The following is a 22,353-nucleotide window of genomic DNA, read 5'->3' as shown; positions in this document are numbered from 1 at the left end:
TGGATAAACAACTTGTGGTAGATTCATCCAATGGAATGTTGCTCAGCAATGAAAAGGAACTAAGCTGCTAATAAGTGTAAGAATAAAGATAAATCTTAAACATACTGAGGGAAAAAGCTTATACTGTATATTCCTTTATGTCATGAGTACGTAATATATGATTCCATTTATATGAAGTTCTAGAATGGGCAAAAAGGCAACACTAATCTAGTGAAGTGATAGAACAGACCAGTGGTTGTGTAGAGTAGGATTTTGGGGTAGGAGGTTGACTGTAAAGGAGTAGACTTATTTTTTTTCTCCATTTAAAAATACCAGTGGTAAAAATTTAAGGCAGTAAATTTTGTGATTAAAATTATGAACTTTGTATCATAAAACATATCCTGAATTTGAGTTCTGGCTCTACCATTTACTGGCTAGCTGTGTGACCTTGGGCAAATAGTTTAACCTTTCTAAGTTTCCTCATCTGTAAAATGGGGGTGATAATGATACCATATTAGAGTTGTCAGGATAGATTAAATTATGCCATCATTGGTAGGTAGTAAGTGCTCAATAATGAAGATTAATTTTGGCAGTAGTAGTATTTGTCAATGCTAATAATTATAATTTGCTGTTCATGTCTGTTACTCTTAATCTTGGAATGGGTATTGCATGTTTATATTTTTTTTAAAAAAAGGGAAAAGAAAGAAATACTGATTAGGTTCCTGTGGATCTTAGATATTCTCTGGGCAGATAACTTATTTAGTCAGTCATAAATATGATGAACTCTTTAATATGTGAAGGTAATGGTACTGACTCCTTTATTGGAAGTTCTGCATGACCTTTGGCTGAAAGCATTGCAGTTCTGATTTGTTCGTAATCTGCTTTATTATTATTACCATTTTTTTTTTTCTTTATGGGGACTAGCTGTATACCTCTTAAATGGTTCCCTTTGTGACATTTTGAATGGCTGAGGAGGATTTGAGAATCTTCTTTCCAAATAAAGGTTTCTTTAGTATGAAGCTAATTGATCAAACTTGGGCCAGATAAGCCATTTGACCTACAGTTGCAGAGATGGATTACTCTAGAAACTCTAACATTAATTTGAGTCCTTAATGGATTTTTATAAGTGGTATAGTAACCTCATTTTAGGACCTCGCTCACTGGAGATTTGAATATATTTTCTAAGATCTGTTTATATTTAAATCTTTATTTCCTTGTGCAAATCAGCAGTTTTCAAGTCTGTCAGTAGGAAAAAAAAAAACAACCCATAACTGGGAAGAAGTAAGATGATCAGACATGTCAAAGATTAAAAGGTTTTATTTATGAGCAGGAACTGGAAAGGAGTTTCCTGTAATTACGTGACTTAGTGTTGCCTGAATGCAGTATACTTTTGGGTTGAGACATGGCGAATGAGAATGTTTGCTTCTAGTTTTGTGTCCCACATGACTTATATTTCAGACTCTTGAAGGTTGAGGATTTGTTAAAATGGTTTAACCCAAATATGCATCAGGAACGTCCTTCATTCAGTTATACATCAGTAAAAATTTTTGTTTTGTCATTTGCATTTTTCTTGAATAATTTTTTTTCTTCTCTTAAATCTGTTTTGAAACCTAGTAATTTATTCATTTTTCAAATTTTATTGCAGTGCCTGATCAACTTTCTAGCAGGAGAACGATCATGGAGGTGGTGCCAGCTGAGGTGAATAGTTTGCTTCCAGAGGAGATAATGGACACTGGTATAACTTTAGTGGATGATGATAGTATTGAGGCTGTTATTGTTTCATCCCCAATTCCCATGGAGACAGAACTGGAAGAAATTGTCAACATAAATTCTACTGGTGACTCTACAGCCACGCCCATTTCCACGGAACCAATAACAGTGTACAGTAACCACACTAACCAAGTTGCAGTGAATACCACAATTACTAAAGCAGATTGTAATACCACAGTGAAACCAGCTTTTCCAAGTGGCCTTCAAAAACTTGGTGCTCAGACTCCTGTGACTATATCAGCCAATCAGATTATTTTAAACAAAGTATCACAGACATCTGATCTTAAACTTGGCAATCAGACCCTTAAACCAGATGGACAGAAGTTAATTTTAACAACTTTGGGCAAGTCTGGTTCACCAATTGTTTTAGCACTACCCCATAGCCAACCCCAGGCTCAGAAAGTTACAACTCAGGCCCAGTCAGGAGATGCTAAGTTACCACCGCAGCAAATTAAAGTAGTTACCATTGGAGGGAGGCCAGAGGTGAAACCTGTCATTGGTGTCTCAGCATTGACCCCAGGAAGTCAACTGATTAATACTACAACTCAGCCCTCTGTGTTACAGACCCAACAGTTAAAAACAGTACAGGTAAAAAAAAAAAAAAAAAAAAAAAAAAAAAGGGGGCTTACTAATTAAAATGCATGTTAAATATTAAATTGATTCATAGTTACGTGTGTAGGGTGATTAAATGCATAGTTGTTACTGAATTCTTTTGAATGTTGCTTTTAGTAATTGTGTGGTTTTTTTTGTAAAGTTTGATATGTCTAATGCTTTTGAAAATTTCTGCGAGAGAACTTAGAACTTAATTTTGGTTAAATTCCAATTTAGTGTATTTATAGCTTTTTACTTATTTTAAAACAATTTTATTCTCGGTAGTAGTTTGAATACAAGGATGTTCTGCTGGTATAAAGATGCCAGAGTTGATGTCGGGCTGTCAAAAAATCATTCAGACATGATATTTTCAGCTAACAGATGGCCAAAGTCTAGGAAAACTTGCTGCTCTGAGAAACCCTTCAAGCCAGCAGTAGTGCATACCAGCCAATGTGTGCCTCTTCTTTGGAATTTACTGTCCATTGCATTGCTCATGTTTGCAATGTAGAAAGGCAGTGCCATGTGATGGAAGGTTTAGAATTGGACCAACTGGATTTCAGTCTCTTCTCTGCTACCCTCCCAGCTGTGGAACTTTGGATAGGCTACTTATTTTCTCTGAGTTTTTGATTTTAGCTGTAAGATGGCTATTTGATCGTGATGAAACACATAAGAAAAGATAACTCTTTGGTATGGTTCTCAAAACATTAAGAATCCTTCAAAATGGTACCCATTGTTAGTATGAATAGGACCCTAAGATAGAAGGTTACCAGAACATATGTTAAGTGTTTCCCCATTTTTCATGCCCAATAGGCCTTTTTAGGTCACCACTACTCTTAGAAATACAATGATCCACTTAAGACCAGGGAACACAAATGCATTTCCTGTTTGAAAGAGTTGGCTTTTAGAAAGAAGGCATGAGTTAGAGAAGTAAAGCAGGTGTATAAGAAAGGAGGAAGGTTTGGGGAACTATCCACTCTCAGCTGATATTAGAAGTAATGTTTTGGTTATTATGTTGGCAAAATAGTTAGAAACTTATTTTTCACAGGCTTTTTATTTAAGAACTTCATAAGATTTCTCAAACTTTATAATTTGTCCATGTCCCTTCTGCCACTATTAAACATTTAGTGCTCTTTCTTGTTCACTGTCGTCTCTCACTTAATTCTGACTTCCTTTTACTTTTTTTGGTGAGGATCTCTTGAATGAGATATCCTATCACCATCAAGCACCTTGTCCTCAGCTTGTGTTTTAATCAGTTTTAAAACTTGTTTTTATTGGTTTACCAGAGTTTATCTGGCTTTGGGGATGTGAATCATAACCATGTTCGCAAGATACTGAAAATGTACATCAGAATGTCATTTTTTTTTTTTCATTTACAAGAGCAATGTATACATACTGTTTGTAAGACCAGTTTACTTGTGTCCACTAGTTTTCTACTATAATCTCCTAAGTACTGACAATAAAAACAAAGACTGGGGTCTAATTCTTATAACTTCTCTTCTTGTCCTTACTTTTATAAAATCTGATTCTATTTATTTAAAAAGAACTTCTGTTTAAAAACAAAAACAAAAGAAACCCCATTTAGAATATTGTTCTACTTGTCCAGTTATTTTTAGGCAACTCAAATCTTTTCAACTCAAGAGTAGCCTATAAAGCTCTGAAGCACTGAAGCACAGAAAAAACAAAAAGCTACACATCTATCTGTGTCCATTTTAGGCAACAGAATATTTGGTTTACTTTTACATGGTGTGTATGATCCCCTGATTTTTTTCCCAGACGGTTCTCAGCATTGTCTTAAATTTAATCCGAGTATTGAAACTTACTAGGGTGTGGACAATAGGAAAGGGTAGAAGAAGGAGACCCATCTCGAAAGGTGACAGTTGAGGCCAGAGGCCGTAACAAAGAGGTATAGTTACACTTAATCACAGATACATAAACACTTTCCTATGCTTCTTGTGCATAGTATATAAGAATAATAGATAATTAGCCGTCTGGAACAACATAACTCCTTATTAGTTCCTGAATCTGTATAACACAGTGCCCAAAATTACCTGCATGTATTATTTGATCACATTTTTGGCAGTCTTATTTGTAAATTTCCTTCCTTGATTCATTTTTGTGTTAATCTGCTAATTAGATACATTTGTTAAAAAATGATCCTTTATGCTCTGTTTTATTTAATAAAGTAAATTTGTTCTAGGGTAGTTTAGAATTCATAATGCAAAAAGCCTGGTTCCTTGACAGAACTGGAAATCCTTATTCTCAGCAATGCTACACTAAAGAAACAAAACCACAAGGGCAAGTTGAGGTTGTTCATTTGAATAATTAATGTGCTTTTGGTCATATTGTTTACATTTTTTTCCTGGTTGGTAAGTATTCATATAGTTTTATGATTGTGAAAATCAGTTAAAAATGGGGAAATACTTTAAGTTCCCAAACTCTATAGCTAAGATTATCTATTTGGAGACACAGATTTCCAAGAATATCAGTACCTCTACCTCTTGAGATTCTTAATACTAAGTCAATAGACAACATATTCTAACTTATTTTAGAGTTTTAGGCCTGTAAATACACTTGGGAAATATTTTCTCTGTGTGTCTCCCAAATTGCATCAGTTTTTAAAAGTACAATTATGGATTTATTTGGGTATATCAGAGTTTTGCAAGCTGGATATTTTTTAATATAGTAGGGGATCTCTTTGGTTCATTTTTTTAAAAGGTGATTTGTGTTTCCTTTACATTTTGTTTTGTCAGTAATATGTTCTGAGTGTAAGAAAGTAATATATTCTAAGTGTAAGAAAATATGTTGTTAAGTTTAATTTATAGTTTGAGCACAAAGCTGATATTTACTTAGTTCTGTAATCAGTTACAGCTTTTGGTATGTTTTGTCGTTTAAGTTGGTCATGTTTGTTCATTTTGAGTTATTATTTCCAATAATAGTACTTTCAGGGCCTCAATTTTCAATCTGCCAAAGATAAAATTAGTATTTAATGTCCTTCCTGCTCTGAAAGTCTATGATTTTTATCATTGCTAAATTTCTGCTTCTGACCTTTAGAAAAAGCTGTGCCTTGCATACATTGCAATTTCAGTATGAGAACATTGGTAACTCTACCTTCCTTGACTTGTGGAGAATTTTAGTTTAGGGCAACAGTGTACCGTGTATAATGTAAAAGCAGAGATGAATAAAACATAGTATAATGTAAAAGCAGAGATGAATAAAACATAGACCCTCCCTTCAAACAATTTATAGTCTAGTAAACTGTATTTTAGTAAATAATATTTCAGAGGCTTCACCTTTAGAATAGTCTTTGTTTTGCCAAACATGTCTCTTTGTATCCTAGGGTGTTAACTTGTGCAGTTCCTCATTTATCTGCCCCTGATATATAGATCTAAAGTTGAAGATATAATCATGAGCCTATCTTTTATGTGTATTTATATTTTGCTTCCAGGGGCCAATGAAATTATATTTATCATTTGCACTATGCTTTCTTAACGTACTCTACTCCATCTTTTTATTATTGAATAATTAGTTATTTGGAAAAGGATATTGCTGTGCCATATCTGTGTTTCATTATTATTATTAAATGGTTATTTTAAACATTATTATTGAACATTAAACATTATTTTTAAAAACTAATTTGTTTTTCATTATATGCATATGTCCCAGAGACTAAAATAAGGATTTGCAATAAAATCCAAAGGTATTATTGTATAATGGCTTAAGGATGTGATCATATTAGTATTTTAATGAATGGCTGCATTTTAAATGTTTTTAACGTCAATACTTAGATATGTTTTGTTAAATGAGCTGGTTTTACATGTACTTCTGTATATCAATCTTGTCTAATTTTAATTGAATAGGTGTTTTATAGAAACAATGGTCTTTATAGTTATTTATATATTTCAGATTGCGAAGAAGCCTCGAACACCAACCTCTGGTCCAGTAATCACGAAGCTGATCTTTGCAAAACCAATTAATAGTAAAGCAGTTACAGGACAGACAACTCAAGTATCACCACCAGTCATTGCAGGTTATATTTCTTTATAGTTTGTTTAGCTAAATATTTACCTTCCTTTTAGGTTTAAAAAAGGCTGTTCTACCACCTTGAAATGTTTTAGTGCTTATTACTATAAATCAAACTGGTTCGTAAGAAATGTTACACCTATTAAATGTATCCTTCAAGCAAAATGCCTTATCTCAAAATCAGTCCATTACTTTAGCCTCTTTCGTTTTTGGTATACCTTTAAAGTAGTGAAGTCTCAGACTCTGATAATACTAGCTAACATTTACATAGTGTTTGCTATGGCCTCCACGCTATTCTTAGCTCTTTACATAGAGTGACATATATAATCCTCTGGCAATCCTATGGGGTAGGTACTAATAACATCCCCATTTTGCCAGTGTGGAAACAGGCACTCAGCTAGTAAATGGCCAAGTTGGAATTTGAATCCAGGCAATTTGTCTGTAGAGCACATGCTAATAAGTCTATTAGGTTTAAAGTAATATATGTGAGAGTATAGTATTTCATGGTTTCTGTTTGAATTTTTGGTTTCAGTATTTTAATATTCTCTGTATGCAGTTCTCTATGAAACAGAAAATTATCACAATGATAATAATTACTTAAGTGAGAACAGAATTTTAGTTATATTACTTTTACCAGCAAATTCCTCAGTGTGGCCCAGTTCTCTTTTATTATATACTTTTAAAGTATGTCATCACCGATAACACCTCAGAAATCTTGACGTTGAGGTTTTCACTCTTTATTATTCTAGTTTATCTGCCTTTGTACTTCCAATCTAGTAATTCTTTCACTTTGAAATCTCTGATCCATTAACTCTTCCACTTTCTCATTAATAATCCCTTTCCAGTCCTCAAATTCTTTCTTACTCAGCATGAAGTTCATGACCCATCATTATTGCTCCCTGAAAACACCATTGATTCTCTTTTCACTCTCTCTTTCTGTAATGGCTTGGTTAAGCCCGGCTCTCTTATTTCTTCTTGCCTGGCAAGCACCTCAGTACTTCTGGAGAAAATCACACAGCTGTGGTGACTGGTCTTTAATTCAGAGCTATACTAACATTACTCCTTTCACCATTTAGGAGCTCATTTTTAATTTCCACTGTTCTAATAGCTTATGGAAGCACCTCTGGGTGGTAGACTTTGACTAGAGACTTTCAAATGCTAATTACCCATTTCTAGAATGTGTATTCTTGATGAAGGTACTTCAAATGTTAATTAACCATCCCTGGGATATGTATTAAAACCACCTCCTACTGTCTTTGATAAATTTACAGACAGTATAGCAGTAGGCAGCTCTGAAGTCAGTGGCAGTGAAATTATCATTTTCCTAGGCTTTGAATTATAATATATAGGGAAGCTTCTCTGTTTAGCAAGTGAGAGAAGGCATGGGGAGATTGTAGTTTGAGGGCAGTGTTGGGTGAGTGAATGTTCTCTTTTTCTTTTGGCCTTCAGTAGAGATTTGGGATGGTATAGGATGCTCGTATCTAGAGGGCTGTCATGGGAGATAGGTATGGCCCCAGAGGAAGAACTGGAAAGGGTTTGGATTTAGAGCTGCTTCAGGAAGTGGGCTTTAGTTGGCTGAAAGTGAATAAGGCTTGGATATGTTGATGATAAAGGGACCACCAGACCCTTAGGAGGTTGGGTGGGTAGAGGTGGTTAACGAGGAGGAATGTCTCAGTGCAATGTTCTTTACTGTTTTTGAGTTTGAGAGAGTCCCTTAAAACTTTTAATTATGTAGGGGCGAAGGGGAATTGTATGGTAAATAATTGTGGTTTTTCAGAAGTGTCTGAGTGAATATTTGGTAATGTCAAGATTTCACCTCTCTTACATTTGAGTATAATGGGTGTCATTGCTGGGTCTTTGGGTGATTTACAGTGTGTTGCACACTAATCATAGCTTCACCTTTTAATTACGGACAGACTTATTAGCCCTCCCAAAATGCATAGAGATAGACTTCTATTAAATTTCACTAGAACTGTTGGCATTAAGTTCAGTTTGGAGGGATAATTTCTACTGTTAACTAGTAGTTTATAGCTTTTTAAATTCATGTAAGCCAAATTTTAAACCACCAAAGTAGCTCTCCTGCTGAATTGTCTTATCACAAGGAGGTTCCATTATCTTTATATTATAGCTAATGATCTTTCAAATTACATTTAGACTGCTTTTTAATGACCTTTGGGCTTTTCATTGGAAGATGGATATCTTTTTCTGTCTTTTAATCAAGATGAACTTAGTGTTTGTATAAAATCAATTTTTCTAAAATGCAAATATGATCTTGTCACACCCTTGCTTAAATTTTCTTGGCCATAGCCATTTCTTGGCCTTAATCCTTCAGGAATAAGTTCAGATGCCAGTGCTTTCTTAACATTAAAGTCATTTATCATATAACACATACCTTTTTCATTTTCACCTCGTATTAGCTCCACACCTACTGATATAACTTATTTCAAGAGATCACCAAATGGCCCATGTTCTCTCAGAACTTAGGCTCTTGGCACTGTTGCTTTTACCTGAAATGACTTTTTTTGCTTTCCTTATGGCTGACTCATCCATTTTATCTTTGGATTATCTCCACCTGTCTTGGAAGTTTTTGATCCCTAGGTTTAGTTAGATTCTCTTTTCTCTGACCATCTCCTATATATTTCCATAAAACTTGGTTATACCTACCAAATACTTAACTTTAATCAGACTTCTGTTAAATTTCACACTGGCTTTTAATGCTTCCATTAGTCATGGTATGTTGTAATACTTGGTTTCCTTGTCTGTCTGTCTCCCCTATTACACTTATAAGATTTTTCTTAATAGTAATTTTGGATTTTGTTTGCCATCTAGTTTTTAAAGATTAATTATTTTTTTAAAAAATTGTGATAAATATACATAACATAAAGTTGACCATTTTAACCACTGGTGGTGTTAAGTACATTCACGTTGTTGTGCGACCATCACCACTGTCTGTCCCTAGGACTTTTTTCACATTGCAAAACTAAATCTTTGTACGCATTAAACAATAACTTCCCAATTCCTTCCTTCCCCCAGCCCCTAGCAGAGACTGTCTCTGTCAATTTGACTTTTCCGTGTATCTCGTGTTAAGTGGAATCGTACAGTATCTGTCCTTTTATGACTGGCTTTTTATGACTCTCCGATACCTAGCACAGTTTCTAGCACATAGATGTGGTTCAGTGAATGTGTATTGTTGAGTGAATGTGTATATCACAGAGGCAGTGTGGTGTATAGGAGGAGCTATTAGGATTCTTGGGTTTTAGTTACGGGTCTTCTGTTCATTTTCTCTGTGATCTTGGGTAAATATATTTTCTGTTCATCTTACTCCTTTCTGTAAAATGTTGATACCAACCACTTCACATGACTTTTGAGGTGGTTAAGTGAGGTACAGAGGTACTCATTATCAGAGCTCCCAAGGTACAAGGTTGCTGCTATAGCAGAGCAAACTCCATCAATGTGAAAATATTCACTAATGAATTAATCTCTTATAGAATTAGTCCTGGCTCAGATAAGCTAGCTCTCTGCCCCCAGCCTGTCCCATCTGTAGCTTTTTGGTTATGTCTCTTTTGATTCTTGGAGAATACCTGACAGTAGAGTGTAAAATGCTTTGCAAATTGATTTCAAGGTGAAACTATAACTTGTATACTTTCTTGAATCTGTCTGCGGAGCCAAGGATAAACAGGGATTTGGAGATTAATCAAGAGAAATGCTATCTGGATGAAAAACAAGTGGCCCTTCAAAAAAGAATAATTTGAATTTTAAAGGATATAGAGGGTTCTTGGGAAAATTGATGAAATCCTAAAATATTTTGGCAGAAATAATCTTCTGTATCATCATGTTGTGCCCATCAAACAGAATCTGTCATTGTGCTGTCATTACTAATTTTCAGAAGAATCCTCTCCCCCTCAAATTAAACAGTTCATTCTAAGAGATAGTATAGTTATAATTATAAACTGAATTTTTTGTTAAATATAAGCAAAAAAAGTTTTAGCTTTAGGGGTTTTTGTTGTTATTTACAGTGAAATTTTTGTCCTTGTTTTAAATGTAATTCACTTGAAGTGGCCTTTTTCTGGTATCAGTTATCCTCAGGAATAGAGGATTTTTATATGTATGTTTTCTGAAATGTACGTAATGCTTAACAAATAAGAAATTATAGTAATAACTGTAAATGATGATCATTTTATGAAAATGTGTCTTTATTGGTAGTTTCTTTTCTTAAAATAATGATTGTTGGGGCTTTAGGCGTATCCCAGAGGTATTAGTTTTGGAAACCAGAACAGACAAATATGCTACTTCAGGCAGGCTCCAGATCTGAGGGTGCCCTTCTAAAAATATTTGATATAGATTCATTTAGTTTATATAGAATTGACTTATTTAGTTATGATGTAATTCAGCCTAAAAAAACCCTAGCAAAACTCTCAACTGAAATTCATTAAGGAATATGTCAATAATATAAAATGTAATCGTGTACTAAAAGAAATTGAAAAAATATGTTTAAAATATTTTAAAAATTCATGTGTCAGACAAAACTTGATTCATTAAAAAAAAAAAAAAAGTATACTGTCGCATTGTTATTAGGAAAAAAAAACAGCCCTGAAACTCTTACATGCTAGTTCTCTATTTTCGTTTGATGGGTAAGACCCTTCTTTTTTTTCTCTTTTTCCCTTTTTCTCTTCATCTCTCCCTCTCTCTTTCATCTCTAACTGTATCTGTCAGTTAAATCATAGCATCTAAAGGGATTTTAGAGATAATTTAGTTATCTACCTTCTCTGTTTCTTGAGTGCTTGGGGTTCCTCTTCAGCCAGTGGATTTGATTATCCAGCATCTGTTTTGAACACCTTCAGTGAGTAGAAACGCACTCATAAAGAAACAGCCGTTTCAATTGGAAATTTTTGTTAGAAGTTCTTTCTTACTGCTTAACTGAAAATTTTCTGTTTCTGTATATTAGTGTGTGCATCTGATGGATACAGAGTGGTTCTAATCCTTCAACTTGACAGCGTGGATCAATCAGGACAGTCTTGGTTCTCTGCCATAATAAGCAGTCTTTAAATCTCAGAAGTTTAAAAAAACACAAATTTTATTTTGTATTCATACTTCATGGTTATCTGCATGCCTGCTGTGGATTAGAAAGGGGGCTCTTCTCATCATGGTCCCTCAGGGACCCGGCTGATGGATGAGCCACCGCCTCAGACGCGGTGAGGAAAAGAGAGCTTTGGAAGGTCTTGCATAGGCAGTAAATGTTCCGACCCAGAAATGACACACATCACTTCTACTCATACTTTGTTGGTCAGAACTAGTCGTATGGCCCTAATCTAGCCATAGGGAGCAGCAGGGACGGGTAGGAAGGGCAGTCCTACCGTGTGCCCAGAATGGAAGGGGAGGAGGTTGGCGCCAGAATGGTGAATGGCAGTATCACACAGTCTTTCAGGAATTTGGAGCTGTGTCATGTCTTTGTATTCCTCTCTCGCCTAGGATAAAAATTCAATATTTCAACTCCTTGTGATGTGATTTCCAATTCCATAAGCCATCCAGACACAACACTATAGTTTTTCTCTGTTGTTCCTGAAGGATATTTCCAGAAGGGAACACAGCATTCTTGTTGGAATCTGGCCAGGACAGCTAGAAGAATTTTTTTTTTCACTTTTGGCAGACTAAAATGAGACAGTATTAAACCAGTGTTCAAGTTAGTTCAGTGACTATCTGTTTTATAGATGTGGACTTAAATTGTATCCTGAATGGTTTCAGTTCAAAGAGAAGAAGCTGAGGTATAGTAGAGAACAGAGACTGAAGTTTTAAGACTTGGATTCAAGTCCTAACTTTGAGGAGCTGTGTTACACAGGACTTGTTCCTTAGTTGTCCTGAGCCTGTTTTCTTATAGATATAACCTAACGCTATAGATGAGGGAATTCCCTGGCAATCCAATGGTTAGGACTCGGCACTTTCATTACCGAGGGCTCTGGTTCAGTCCCTGGTTGGGAAACTAAGATCCCACAAGCCGAGCGGTGTGGCCAAAAAAACAAACAAAACACAAAGCAGTATTGATGAGAATGTGAGCAGAAGTGTTTTCGTGGACTTTCATAAGGTGGTATTAAAATACTAAGTGTTACTAAGAAGCATTGTTTTGTTTCCTTCTGCCTAGGTTCACCATAGTTCATTAGACCTACTTAAGTGTTTCAGTTCATAAGTGGCTGCGTATGAAATATTGAACATATATACTACAGTCCTTGTGGGTATAAATCATCATCAAATACATTTTTATATGATTATTGAAAAGAGTCAAACTGATGTGCTGCCTCTCATTTGCAGGTAGGGTTCTTTCACAGTCTACTCCCGGGACTCCATCAAAGACCATAACAATATCTGAAAGTGGTGTTATTGGATCAACTTTAAATTCTACAACACAGACACCAAATAAAATAGCCATCTCACCTTTGAAATCGCCAAATAAGGTAAAAAAAAAAAAATTAGCCACAAACGCCAAGTATTGTGGTTAATGACTTTATTTTCTTACTAGTCACTTCAGATACTTCAGTTTTAATATATTCCCAAACAGTTAATAGGTATTTGGTGAATATCGGATTAATTTAGTAATCAAGGATGTACGACAGATAAAAAACTTACCCTGAACGCATAGTTACACAGTTATCATTTTGCATGCTAAGATTATTTTAATGGCCCTTGTGAATGTGGGTACAACGTAAATCTTATGAACGAGGTGCATTATGTAGGTGTTTGGTTCCTCTTCAGTTAATACTTGTGCAAAATTATTGTCTTTGGGTCAGTCACATATATAGTGACTCTATAAATATAAAATGTTAAATGTAACTTTTTAAAAAATAAAATATTCGGTGTCTTCTGCTTAAGCTGTCCTTGATTTTATGGAGAGCTGAGCTTTTGCTGGGTAACAGAGTACCCTTAGTACTAGAAATTGCCATCAAATGCTGGTGATCATATCATTCGGGTTTTTTAGGCTTAACACAACTCATTCAAAGCATTTGAAAGCTTGTCATAATTTGTTTTCTTTTTAAGGGGGCAAAGTACCTGTCATTTTAGGTCAAGTTAAGTAGTCTTAGCTCACTTTCCTAAAACATACAGATGTCATTATACCAGCATAACATTTTGGAACAAGTATGTCTTAAAGGACATATTCAGGTGGAAAGCCAAGCATCATTATTCTGTAAGGTGCCACCCTTGCGATTCTGGAAACACACTGCCCTTTGTACCTGCCTTTTTCCTTAATTTGCTACTATTCATGAGTAGAACAAACATTACACGTTTGCCTTACATGTTTAAAAAGTCTAACTGTTGGTTTCTGTTTTAATGAGACTTGACTATAGTGTATAAATATGATGTCTGTTACAGTTTATTAAAATGGGATTCTACCTGCATGATAATACAGATAATTATCTACTTAAATGGAATGAATTCAACAGATATTTGAGTGCTCACTATGTGCTCTGCATAGTGATAGGCACTGGGGATAAAAGCATGAATAAGATAAGTTTTAAATTTCAGGTAGTTCAGTAGGGAAGTTAGAGTTAAACATTAAGAACTGCCCTACAGAATCATAACGGTCACAGGTGGATTGAAGAGCCCTGTTGTGTCTGTCGGAGGAGGGTTATACAAAGGATGCTGTTCCTGAAAGGTCTTAACCTTAAAGGTGGTTTGGGCCTTAGCTATGGGTGAGCATAGGAGCTTTCCAAATTGAGATAATACTTTACACAAAAGTGTAAAAGCGTGGCCCCGTGTAAAAGGGTAGTGTAGGGAGTTACATTGCTTTGGTAGTGTGAGAGCCGAGGGTGCTGAAGTTAGATGGAAGGTTTCGTTACCCTCAGGGGAGTTTGGATTTTACTGTTCTTAAAGACTTTCTGTGACTTCCCATTGCTTCTAGGACAGTGGTTCTCAACCTTGTCTGCACATTGGAATCACCTGGGGAGCTTTAATAACTACCAATGCCTGGTTCGTATCCCCAAAGACTCTGTTTTAATTGGTCTGGAGTTTGGCCTGGTATCAGGATTTTTTAATGCTAAGTGATTCTAATGAGTAGCCTAGATTAAAAACAACTGCTCTAGGATAATATGAGATTTGCATTTCAAAAAAGATGACTCTGTAGCATAATGAAAGATAGTTTGGAGGAAGCTAAGGCTGGATTCTAGAAGAGACCAGTTGGGTTAGTTATTCTCAGCCTTGGCTACACTTTGGAAGCACCTGGAGACCTCTCGAAAAAACTCCTGGCTGGCCTCCACCTGATCCCACTTAAGTCAGTCTCTAGGCTGGGGTCTAAGTATTAGATTTAATATTTAAAAATTTTAAAGTGTAGGCCAGGGTAGAGAATCACTAAATTAGAGTATTTTAGTACTTCGCATTTGAGCTAGACTAGTAGCTAAGGGGCTAGTAAGAAGAGACGTGTTGAAAGAGGTTTAAGACATAATGACTGGATGTCAGGGTATTAGGGAGGGGAGAACCTAAGGGATGACTCCTAGATTCCTAACCTGAAGAACACCGTAGATGGTGGCACTGTGGACTGGTATGTGGGCTATATCTGATGGCATACAAATAAGAACTAGCTTTATTTTTCTCTTATCCTTGACTTTAGCCATGTCATGTTGAATCTTCCTTCCCTGGCTCTTGACAAGACGTCGTTTTTACTATAAGAACAAGCCTTATTTTGATGATTAAATTCAAAGGTGTGAAAAGTCTACTTCAAACCTTACATCCAGTTGAATGGCTGGCTGTAACTCAGACCTAATCATGACTCAGGGACCATGCAGTAGAGGAGTATTATCTGTTTCTTCACTCTTCTAATTCTTCCCTCTTTCTGCTTTTGGCTTCTGATTGGAAGGAAAATTAGAAGAGGAACGACAAAGTTTTATGTGACTGGGAGTATTGCAATCCAATTGCCAATGTCCTCTGTGTGGCAGGTGTCCAAGTGCGGCCTTTTAGACTTGTGCATTTAGGATGGTTTTTGGAGGCCCCCGTGGTATGCCCACATTGCCCAGGTCCCTTTTATGGTGCACACTCCAGCTGCCTTTGGCAGGCTTCTAACTATCTCTTCCCTCCTGTAGTCCACCTACAGCCTGTTACTGCTGAGTCTCCTTCCTCAAGAAGGCCCATGTCTTTGGCCTACCGAGATGCTTTAGCCCTTCTGCAGCATCTGTTGTATTTGGCTAATGGGAAACCTATAGAACCCAGTGGTGGACGTGTAGCTCATCTAACTGCTGTCCTCTGAGTCCTTGCTCTGCCATTTTGAAGCTCCATCCAACCTCTTGCTTTCAGAATTCTCCAGGCTGGGACCAGTTTCTGTGTTCACATATGGCCTGAACTCCTGGGGATACGTCAGGTCTTCTGGGCTTTTAAGAGTTTCTTTATCTCAGTATGTTGCCAGCCAAAGATTCAGATGTCAGTTTCCCTTCTTGTAGTTATCACCCAGTCTGTCCCAGAGGTTTTCTTGGAGAACCCCTGCTTTTGTTCTCACTAAGGTTGTAAAGCCCTAGCATTCTCTATGTTTATGAATTCACTTCTGTTTCTAATCTTGTTTAGCTTTGTTTCATTTTCAATAGGTGGGAGGTGGATGATAGAGATGCTGTCTTTTAGCAACTCTGGCATGGATGTGTTGTTCTTTTTAGAGTGTATGGGAGTTTGTCATTTGTAGTTCTCAGCTTTGGGGGTTTCACTAGAGCCACATTTTAAGATCGGAGAAAACATCCCATTATCCTTTCATACTAGAGAGGAAATACAGAAGGCATGGCTGGTTTGGGCAAAGAGATATTGTTCAGTTCTTGGAGACGTTTGTCATGGAAGTACCCACTGCTTGTCTAGAGGAGGATGTCCATTAGGAAGCTGAATATAGGCAGTGGCTAAAACTATGTGGATAGATGAAATTAACCAGGGAGCGTGCGGTTGTGTGTAGAGTGAAAAGAAAAGCAGGACTGAACCACAGAATATTAAGAGTTAGCAGAAGAAAAGAGCCAATGGAAGAGAAGGAATGATAAGAGAGGAAGTATGAGAAACTTAAAAAAATGAGAAGGGAGGATGGTTTCAAGAATGATGCCGGTCTACAGTTTCAAATGTCATAGAAATGTCAATTAAGAAAAAGACTAAAAGGTAAGGATTTGCTGGAGATGTCCTTGCTCCCATTGATCAAAAGTGGTCAAAAGGAAACCTCAAGCACCCATTCTTCCTTCCCTGCCAGCACTCACAGTCTGACCACCATCTGCCTTGAATCTTCCAGGACTTCTCTCATTATTTGTTCCTGTTTATACAGGGTACCATCAAAAGGCCCAGACTCCTAGATTACCTTTCATTTCCCACATCTAATCTCCTTAAAGTTGTCAGTATCTTCTGTCCCGTTACCCACCACCCATCCCCAACTCTTAAAATCCTTCCACTGTGCCCTATTTGGAGTTCATAAGCAAAATAATCCCCCAAATCCTCAACCTCTTTGCTGAATATTCCTTTTATTTTCTTACTGTAATGGATACCTGACTCTTCCCAATGGTACTGCTTCCCCTGCAGACCTCTTAAGTGATGACTCTCCTTCAGCCCTTTATATCATCGAGCCTGGAAGGGGGGCCTAGGGAATAAGTGTCTTCCTTGCTTGTTCTCATTACAGTTTGCAGACCATGCTCACTCTCTTCTCCATCTTTGAAACTAATGTTACCAGGTTCCTTGTGGAAAGTCAGGCACATCTAATGTTTTCTCAATTTACTTGATATTGTAGTTGTCTTTTGGGGCAGATTTCTTCCATTATATTTATTTTCTAAAGTAATCCTCAGTTTTCTTAAGTATTTATTAGACATGCAAATAAGCATTAAGCTAATGAAAGCATGATTCTGCAAGGTTTGCTTTCTTTTTGCTTTAGATTTTAGTAATACTGTTATCTTCTAGTTTCAGACTTTCGGACATTTAATGTTTCTTTTGTCCTGTAATCTTATTCTTGCCTTTTAGTATTTTTTTTTCATGGCATATTTTAGTTTATTTCAGAAGTACAATGGTTTGACATTAAAAAAAAATCTATCCATTTAATTCCCAATACATGCAGAAAAATTCTGAAAATAGCCAGCCTTCATTCTGGTTAAAACTACTTGAAACAGTAAAAATAAATACTTTTGTAACTTGAAAATGAGGACAAATACATCAAACTTCACGTAATGGTGAATGTTGAACAAAGATACCCACTTTCAACACTTGTTCAGTTCTACTGCAGCTCTGAGTTAATGCAGTAAGGCAAGAAAAAGAAATAAATGGTGTAGAGCTTCAAAAGAAAGTAAAAATTTGTCACAATTTACATATTACATTATAATATATGTGTAAAATATAAGAATCTGCTATTGAAGTATTAGAATTAATGTATAAATTTAATTGATGGTTATATATGTGGTCAATATAAAAAAAGATGATTAGATATGTGGTCAGTATAAAAAAAATCAATATTTCTAGACTTTTACACTTAGTAAAGTTTTGTTATGATTGATTTTAAATCTTCCATCTTACTAGTTACTTTTTCGTTTTCCCATCTGTTCTTTTTCTTTCTTTCTTTTTTTAATATTTGTTTATTTATAATTTATTATTTTTTTATTTTGGCTGTGCTGGGTCTTAGTTGCAGCATGTGGGATCTTTAGTTGTGGTACAAGGACTTGTTAGTTGCGATATGTGGGCTTTTTAGTTGCGGCATGCGGGATCCAATTCCCCGACCTCGGATGGAACCTGGGCCCCCTACATTGGGAGCGGGGAGTCCTACGCACTGGACCAGCAGGGAGGTGCCTCTTTTTCTTTAACTCTTTTTCTGCCTTTTTTGGGGTGAATTGAGTATTTTTTATGATTCTATTTCACCTGCACTATTGGCATGTTATACTTTAATTTTTATTTTTTGGTTGCTCTCGAGTCAAATATAAATTTTTGACTTATCACAGTCTACCTTCAAATTTATATCCCTTCGTGTAGGGTCGGAACCTTATATAGAGTGCTCCCAATTCCTCCCTCCCATCCTTTGAGCTATCATTGTTAAACATTTTACTTTTACATGTTATAAACTCCATAATAGATTTTACGGTTTTTGCTTTACACAAAATTACCTTTTAAAATGATTAAAAATTAAGAAAAACAAATCCTATGTTTATTTTCATTTGAACTGAATCCTACACATGCTTTCTTTATGTAGGCCCCGGTCTCTGTCTGGTATCAAACTCCCCCCTAAAGAACTTTCTTTGATGTTTCTTTTAATGAAAATCTGCTTATAAGAAATTCTTTCAGCTTTTGTTTGCCTGAAGAAGTCTTATTTTGCCATTATTTTTGAAAGATATTTCTGCTAGGTAAAAGATTTTTGGTTGTCAGTTTTCCCCATACTTTAAAAATGTCACTTCATTGACTTCTAGATTGCATAATTTCTGCTGAGAAATAATGTTGTAATTTTTGTCTATTTTCTCCCTGTATATAATGTCTTTTTTTTTTCTTTTCCTAGCTGCCGTCAAGATTTTCTCTTTATATTTGGATTTCTGTCATTTGACTATTATGTGTCCAGATGTCTGTTTTGTTGTTGTTCTTTTCTTTTTAAAATATATATTTGTCTTGATTTTAAAGGCTTCTCAGACCTGTGCTTTATTGTCTTTTATTTTTGGAAAACTTTTGACCGTATCTCTTCAAATCTTCTTCTGCCTCATTCTTTCTTTTCATTCTAGAACTCCAGTTTCAAAAATGTTAGACTGAGATAGTTCCGTAGCTCTTAGATGCTCTGTTCTGCCCCCCCACCCCCACTCCTTTTTCTTTGTGTTTCAGCTTGGATAATTTCTACTGACCTATCTTCAAATTAATTGGTTCTTTCCTCAGTTGCGTGGAGTCTACTAAAGGGCCCATTGAAGGACTTCTTCATCTCTGATCATTGTGTTTACTCTATTTCTAGCATTTCCATTTGGCTCTTTTTTATAGTTCCATTTCTCTGCTGCAGTTCCCCTCTGTTCATTGCACGTTGTCTTCGTTTCCCACTAGGTCTGTTAACATAATTAATCGTAGTTATCTTAAAGTCCTTATCTAATGGTTGCAACATCTAGGTTATCTTTAAGTCTAGCTTTCATTTTAGAATGGCCATCTGGGCTTTTTTTTTTTTTTTAAAGCTTATACATCTAGGGTGGGGAAACTATATTCTATGAAAGGTAGATAACTTAGCACAAGGAGTGAAGCTGGGCTGTTGATTCATATCAAGTCTGATCAGAAAGACTTCAGGATAGTTATACTTTTGGATAACTGAAGTTCAAAAATGGTAAAAGTCTGCAGAGCTTGGGTCCTGGAAAATTGGATTAAAGAATTGAGGGTTAGAAACCTCAAAACCCTTTCTTTCTCACTAATTTGGTCTTAGAGTAAGTAGGTATTTCTAAAATGTCAGGCCTGTCACACTTTATGTAATGTTGATGGGTTCTTTTTTTTTTCCTGACTATCTTTATAATGAACATGAATACGTCTTCAAAATATACTGCTCTTTTAAGAGTCTATGCAAATTATCCTGGACATCCTTGAATACACCTTATACATACTTCTTGTCAGTTTTTCTCTTCTACCCAGGGGGGGTGCTCTTCTTTTTTGGCCTTATTTGGCAAACAGATCTTTCCTGTTTGCCCTGCCTGTGGTAAGTAATTGAATCATCACATAGCCATTTAGGATGCAGAATGTACTTAACTCGCAGGGAAGGAATTTCAGAGCATAAGCTACGTACACATGGTTCAAGAAAAGTTTCTTACTTCTCTGAAATCTATGACCAGTATAACTTATTGAACTCTTTCTACTTTTAGATCTTTTAGCTTGGGTAGAATTCTATAAAGCTTCTATAATTAAATTCTAGATTCAACATTTTACTATAGTTGCTTCATCATTTATTTACCCATCCCTCTATCCATTAATCATCTTATTTTTAAAATGCATTTCAGAGTAAGTTGCACATGTTCAGTATATGTCTCCCCAGACATTCCATCAAGCATACCATTAACTAGAATTCACTACTTGTTTAGAGGGTTTTCTTTTTCCTTTTGAGGTAAAATTCACATATACTGAAATATGCAAATCTTAAACATTTGGATGTTTTCAGCTAAGTTGCATACATCTATGCAACGAAAACAACCTCTGTTAAGATAAAGAACATTATTATCACCTCAAGAAGTTAACAATTAAAAAAATTTTTTTCCTATTTCTGCATGTATTAGGGTAAACAGTGCACCTGTCATTTGATAGGTTTTGGTAAAAAGCCTTTATGACATATTTCCTAGAAACTGAGAAACAAACAACTGCAGATTATTAATTCTTTTGCTTGTAGTTCAGAGTTTCCAATTTTTTTTCCCTAATAAATTGAAGGAGGACGTAAGTAAGTTTACAGATCATTAAAAATAATTTTTGATGGTAGAATACAATGTGATTTTTGTATAAAACTCAGAAGGAATTCCAAGTATTAATGTATATTATTACAATAAATATCCTTCTGTTCATATAAACTTATTTGTGAAAATAATATTTTTCAGTATTTATAAAAACAGGAATAGAATTGATGCTAAACTCTGTAGTGATATGAAATATTCATTTATGGATACAGGAAGTAATCTTTTAAAATGAGTCTGATCATCTTATTGAAAGATGCATTTCAATAAAGTCTTTTTATATTGTAATAATCACAATTTGTAATATATTTGTTGTTTTAAGTATATACAATAATTGCATTATGAACTCAAGACAAAATTATTTAACACTTAGAGCTTTACATAAATACATCTTTTTGTTTCAGAGAATTATGATAAAAGAATTTCAAGGATAAAAATGTTACACTAGAATAAAATTTTTAGAGGATATGGAATTCAAACACAAGTTCACAGAGGAAAAGGAATAATATAAATTTCTGACTGCTAAAGAGTTCTTTGTTTATATTTTTAAAAATATAATAGATACTCGTGAGTATCAAATCAGTATGTTGATTTGATTCCATTGAATGCATTTTAAAAAGTAATGTGACAGTTTTATTTTTTAAATGCTAGTATTTATAGTGGGCTAGAAATTACAATAAACTGAATGATGTTCTCAGTCTCCCCGAAGGTTATCTCCACTCCGGCCAACTGGAAGGGAAAAGACATGGAAAAGCACATGTTGGGAGGCTTTTATGGACCAGACCAGATGGATGTTGCATCATTCACTTCACTAGCTAAAGCTCAGTCTTGTAGGCTTACCTTACTACAAGGGAGCCTAGGAAATATAATCTGGCTCTATGCCTAGGAAGCAGAAGAGAATATGGATTCTGGTTAGCAATAAGCAGTCTGTAGTGTAGTCATCCATATATAGCGTAGTAGTGCTATATTAACAAAGGTAGTTGACATTAGTTAGGCAGGAAACTGGAAGCCTGAACAATAATGAAGATTTCCTGTTACAAAGAGTCACTCTTCCATTCTCCGTTTTTGAGTGGCTATCAATATTTATTGAGGTCCATGTGTGCTGTGTGCTGAGGCTGTGGGAACTATGGAAGAGCTTACAGTGGTTGGGCAGACAAAATTCAATGCATGTAAAACAATAATGAACAATGAAATAGGTGCTAAGTTGTGTGGTATAGACAAGGTGGTATGAAACTAAAGAGAAAAGAAAAAGAGAAGTCCTGATGTTCCTTCATTCACCACTCAGCAATGCCTGCGCTGTGTTAGGGACTGTATTCTTTGGGGAAATAGAAGAGAGCAAAAATAGACGTGTGGAACCTAAGGTCTACGGAGATGTGGAAGGGAATGTGACAGAAATGAATTAAATGATATACAAAAATATAAAATTAGGGCTTCCCTGGTGGCGCAGTGGTTGAGAATCTGCCTGCTAATGCAGGGGACACGGGTTCGAGCCCTGGTCTGGGAAGATCCCACATGCCACGGAGCAACTGGGCCCGTGAGCCACAATTACTGAGCCTGCGCGTCTGGAGCCTGTGCTCCGCAACAAGAGAGGCCGCGATCGTGAGAGGTCCTCACACCGCGATGAAGAGTGGCCCCCGCT

General features: G+C 35.8%; 1 protein-coding gene across 8 annotated transcripts in view; it reads left to right on the top strand.

Moving 5' to 3' along the window:
- Positions 1–22,353, top strand: part of LIN54 (lin-54 DREAM MuvB core complex component) — a 70,775-nt gene that overhangs the window by 11,770 nt on the left and 36,652 nt on the right. For 5 of the 8 annotated variants that reach the window (XM_082463635.1, XM_082463633.1, XM_082463634.1 and 2 more), the window contains exons 2-4: positions 1,625–2,337; positions 6,244–6,367; positions 12,664–12,806. In XM_082463635.1, the coding sequence (XP_082319761.1) occupies positions 1,657–2,337; positions 6,244–6,367; positions 12,664–12,806 (948 nt within the window). In that variant the 5' untranslated portion in view covers positions 1,625–1,656. The remainder of the gene's footprint in view (positions 1–1,624; positions 2,338–6,243; positions 6,368–12,663; positions 12,807–22,353) is intronic. The other 3 variants (XM_082463639.1, XM_082463638.1, XM_082463640.1) reach the window with 1 other exon arrangement.

This window comes from Balaenoptera physalus, assembly GCF_965194825.1.
Source record: "Balaenoptera physalus genome assembly, chromosome: 5".
Taxonomy (NCBI): domain Eukaryota; kingdom Metazoa; phylum Chordata; class Mammalia; order Artiodactyla; family Balaenopteridae; genus Balaenoptera; species Balaenoptera physalus.
This window is presented reverse-complemented; position numbering and strand designations above follow the sequence as displayed.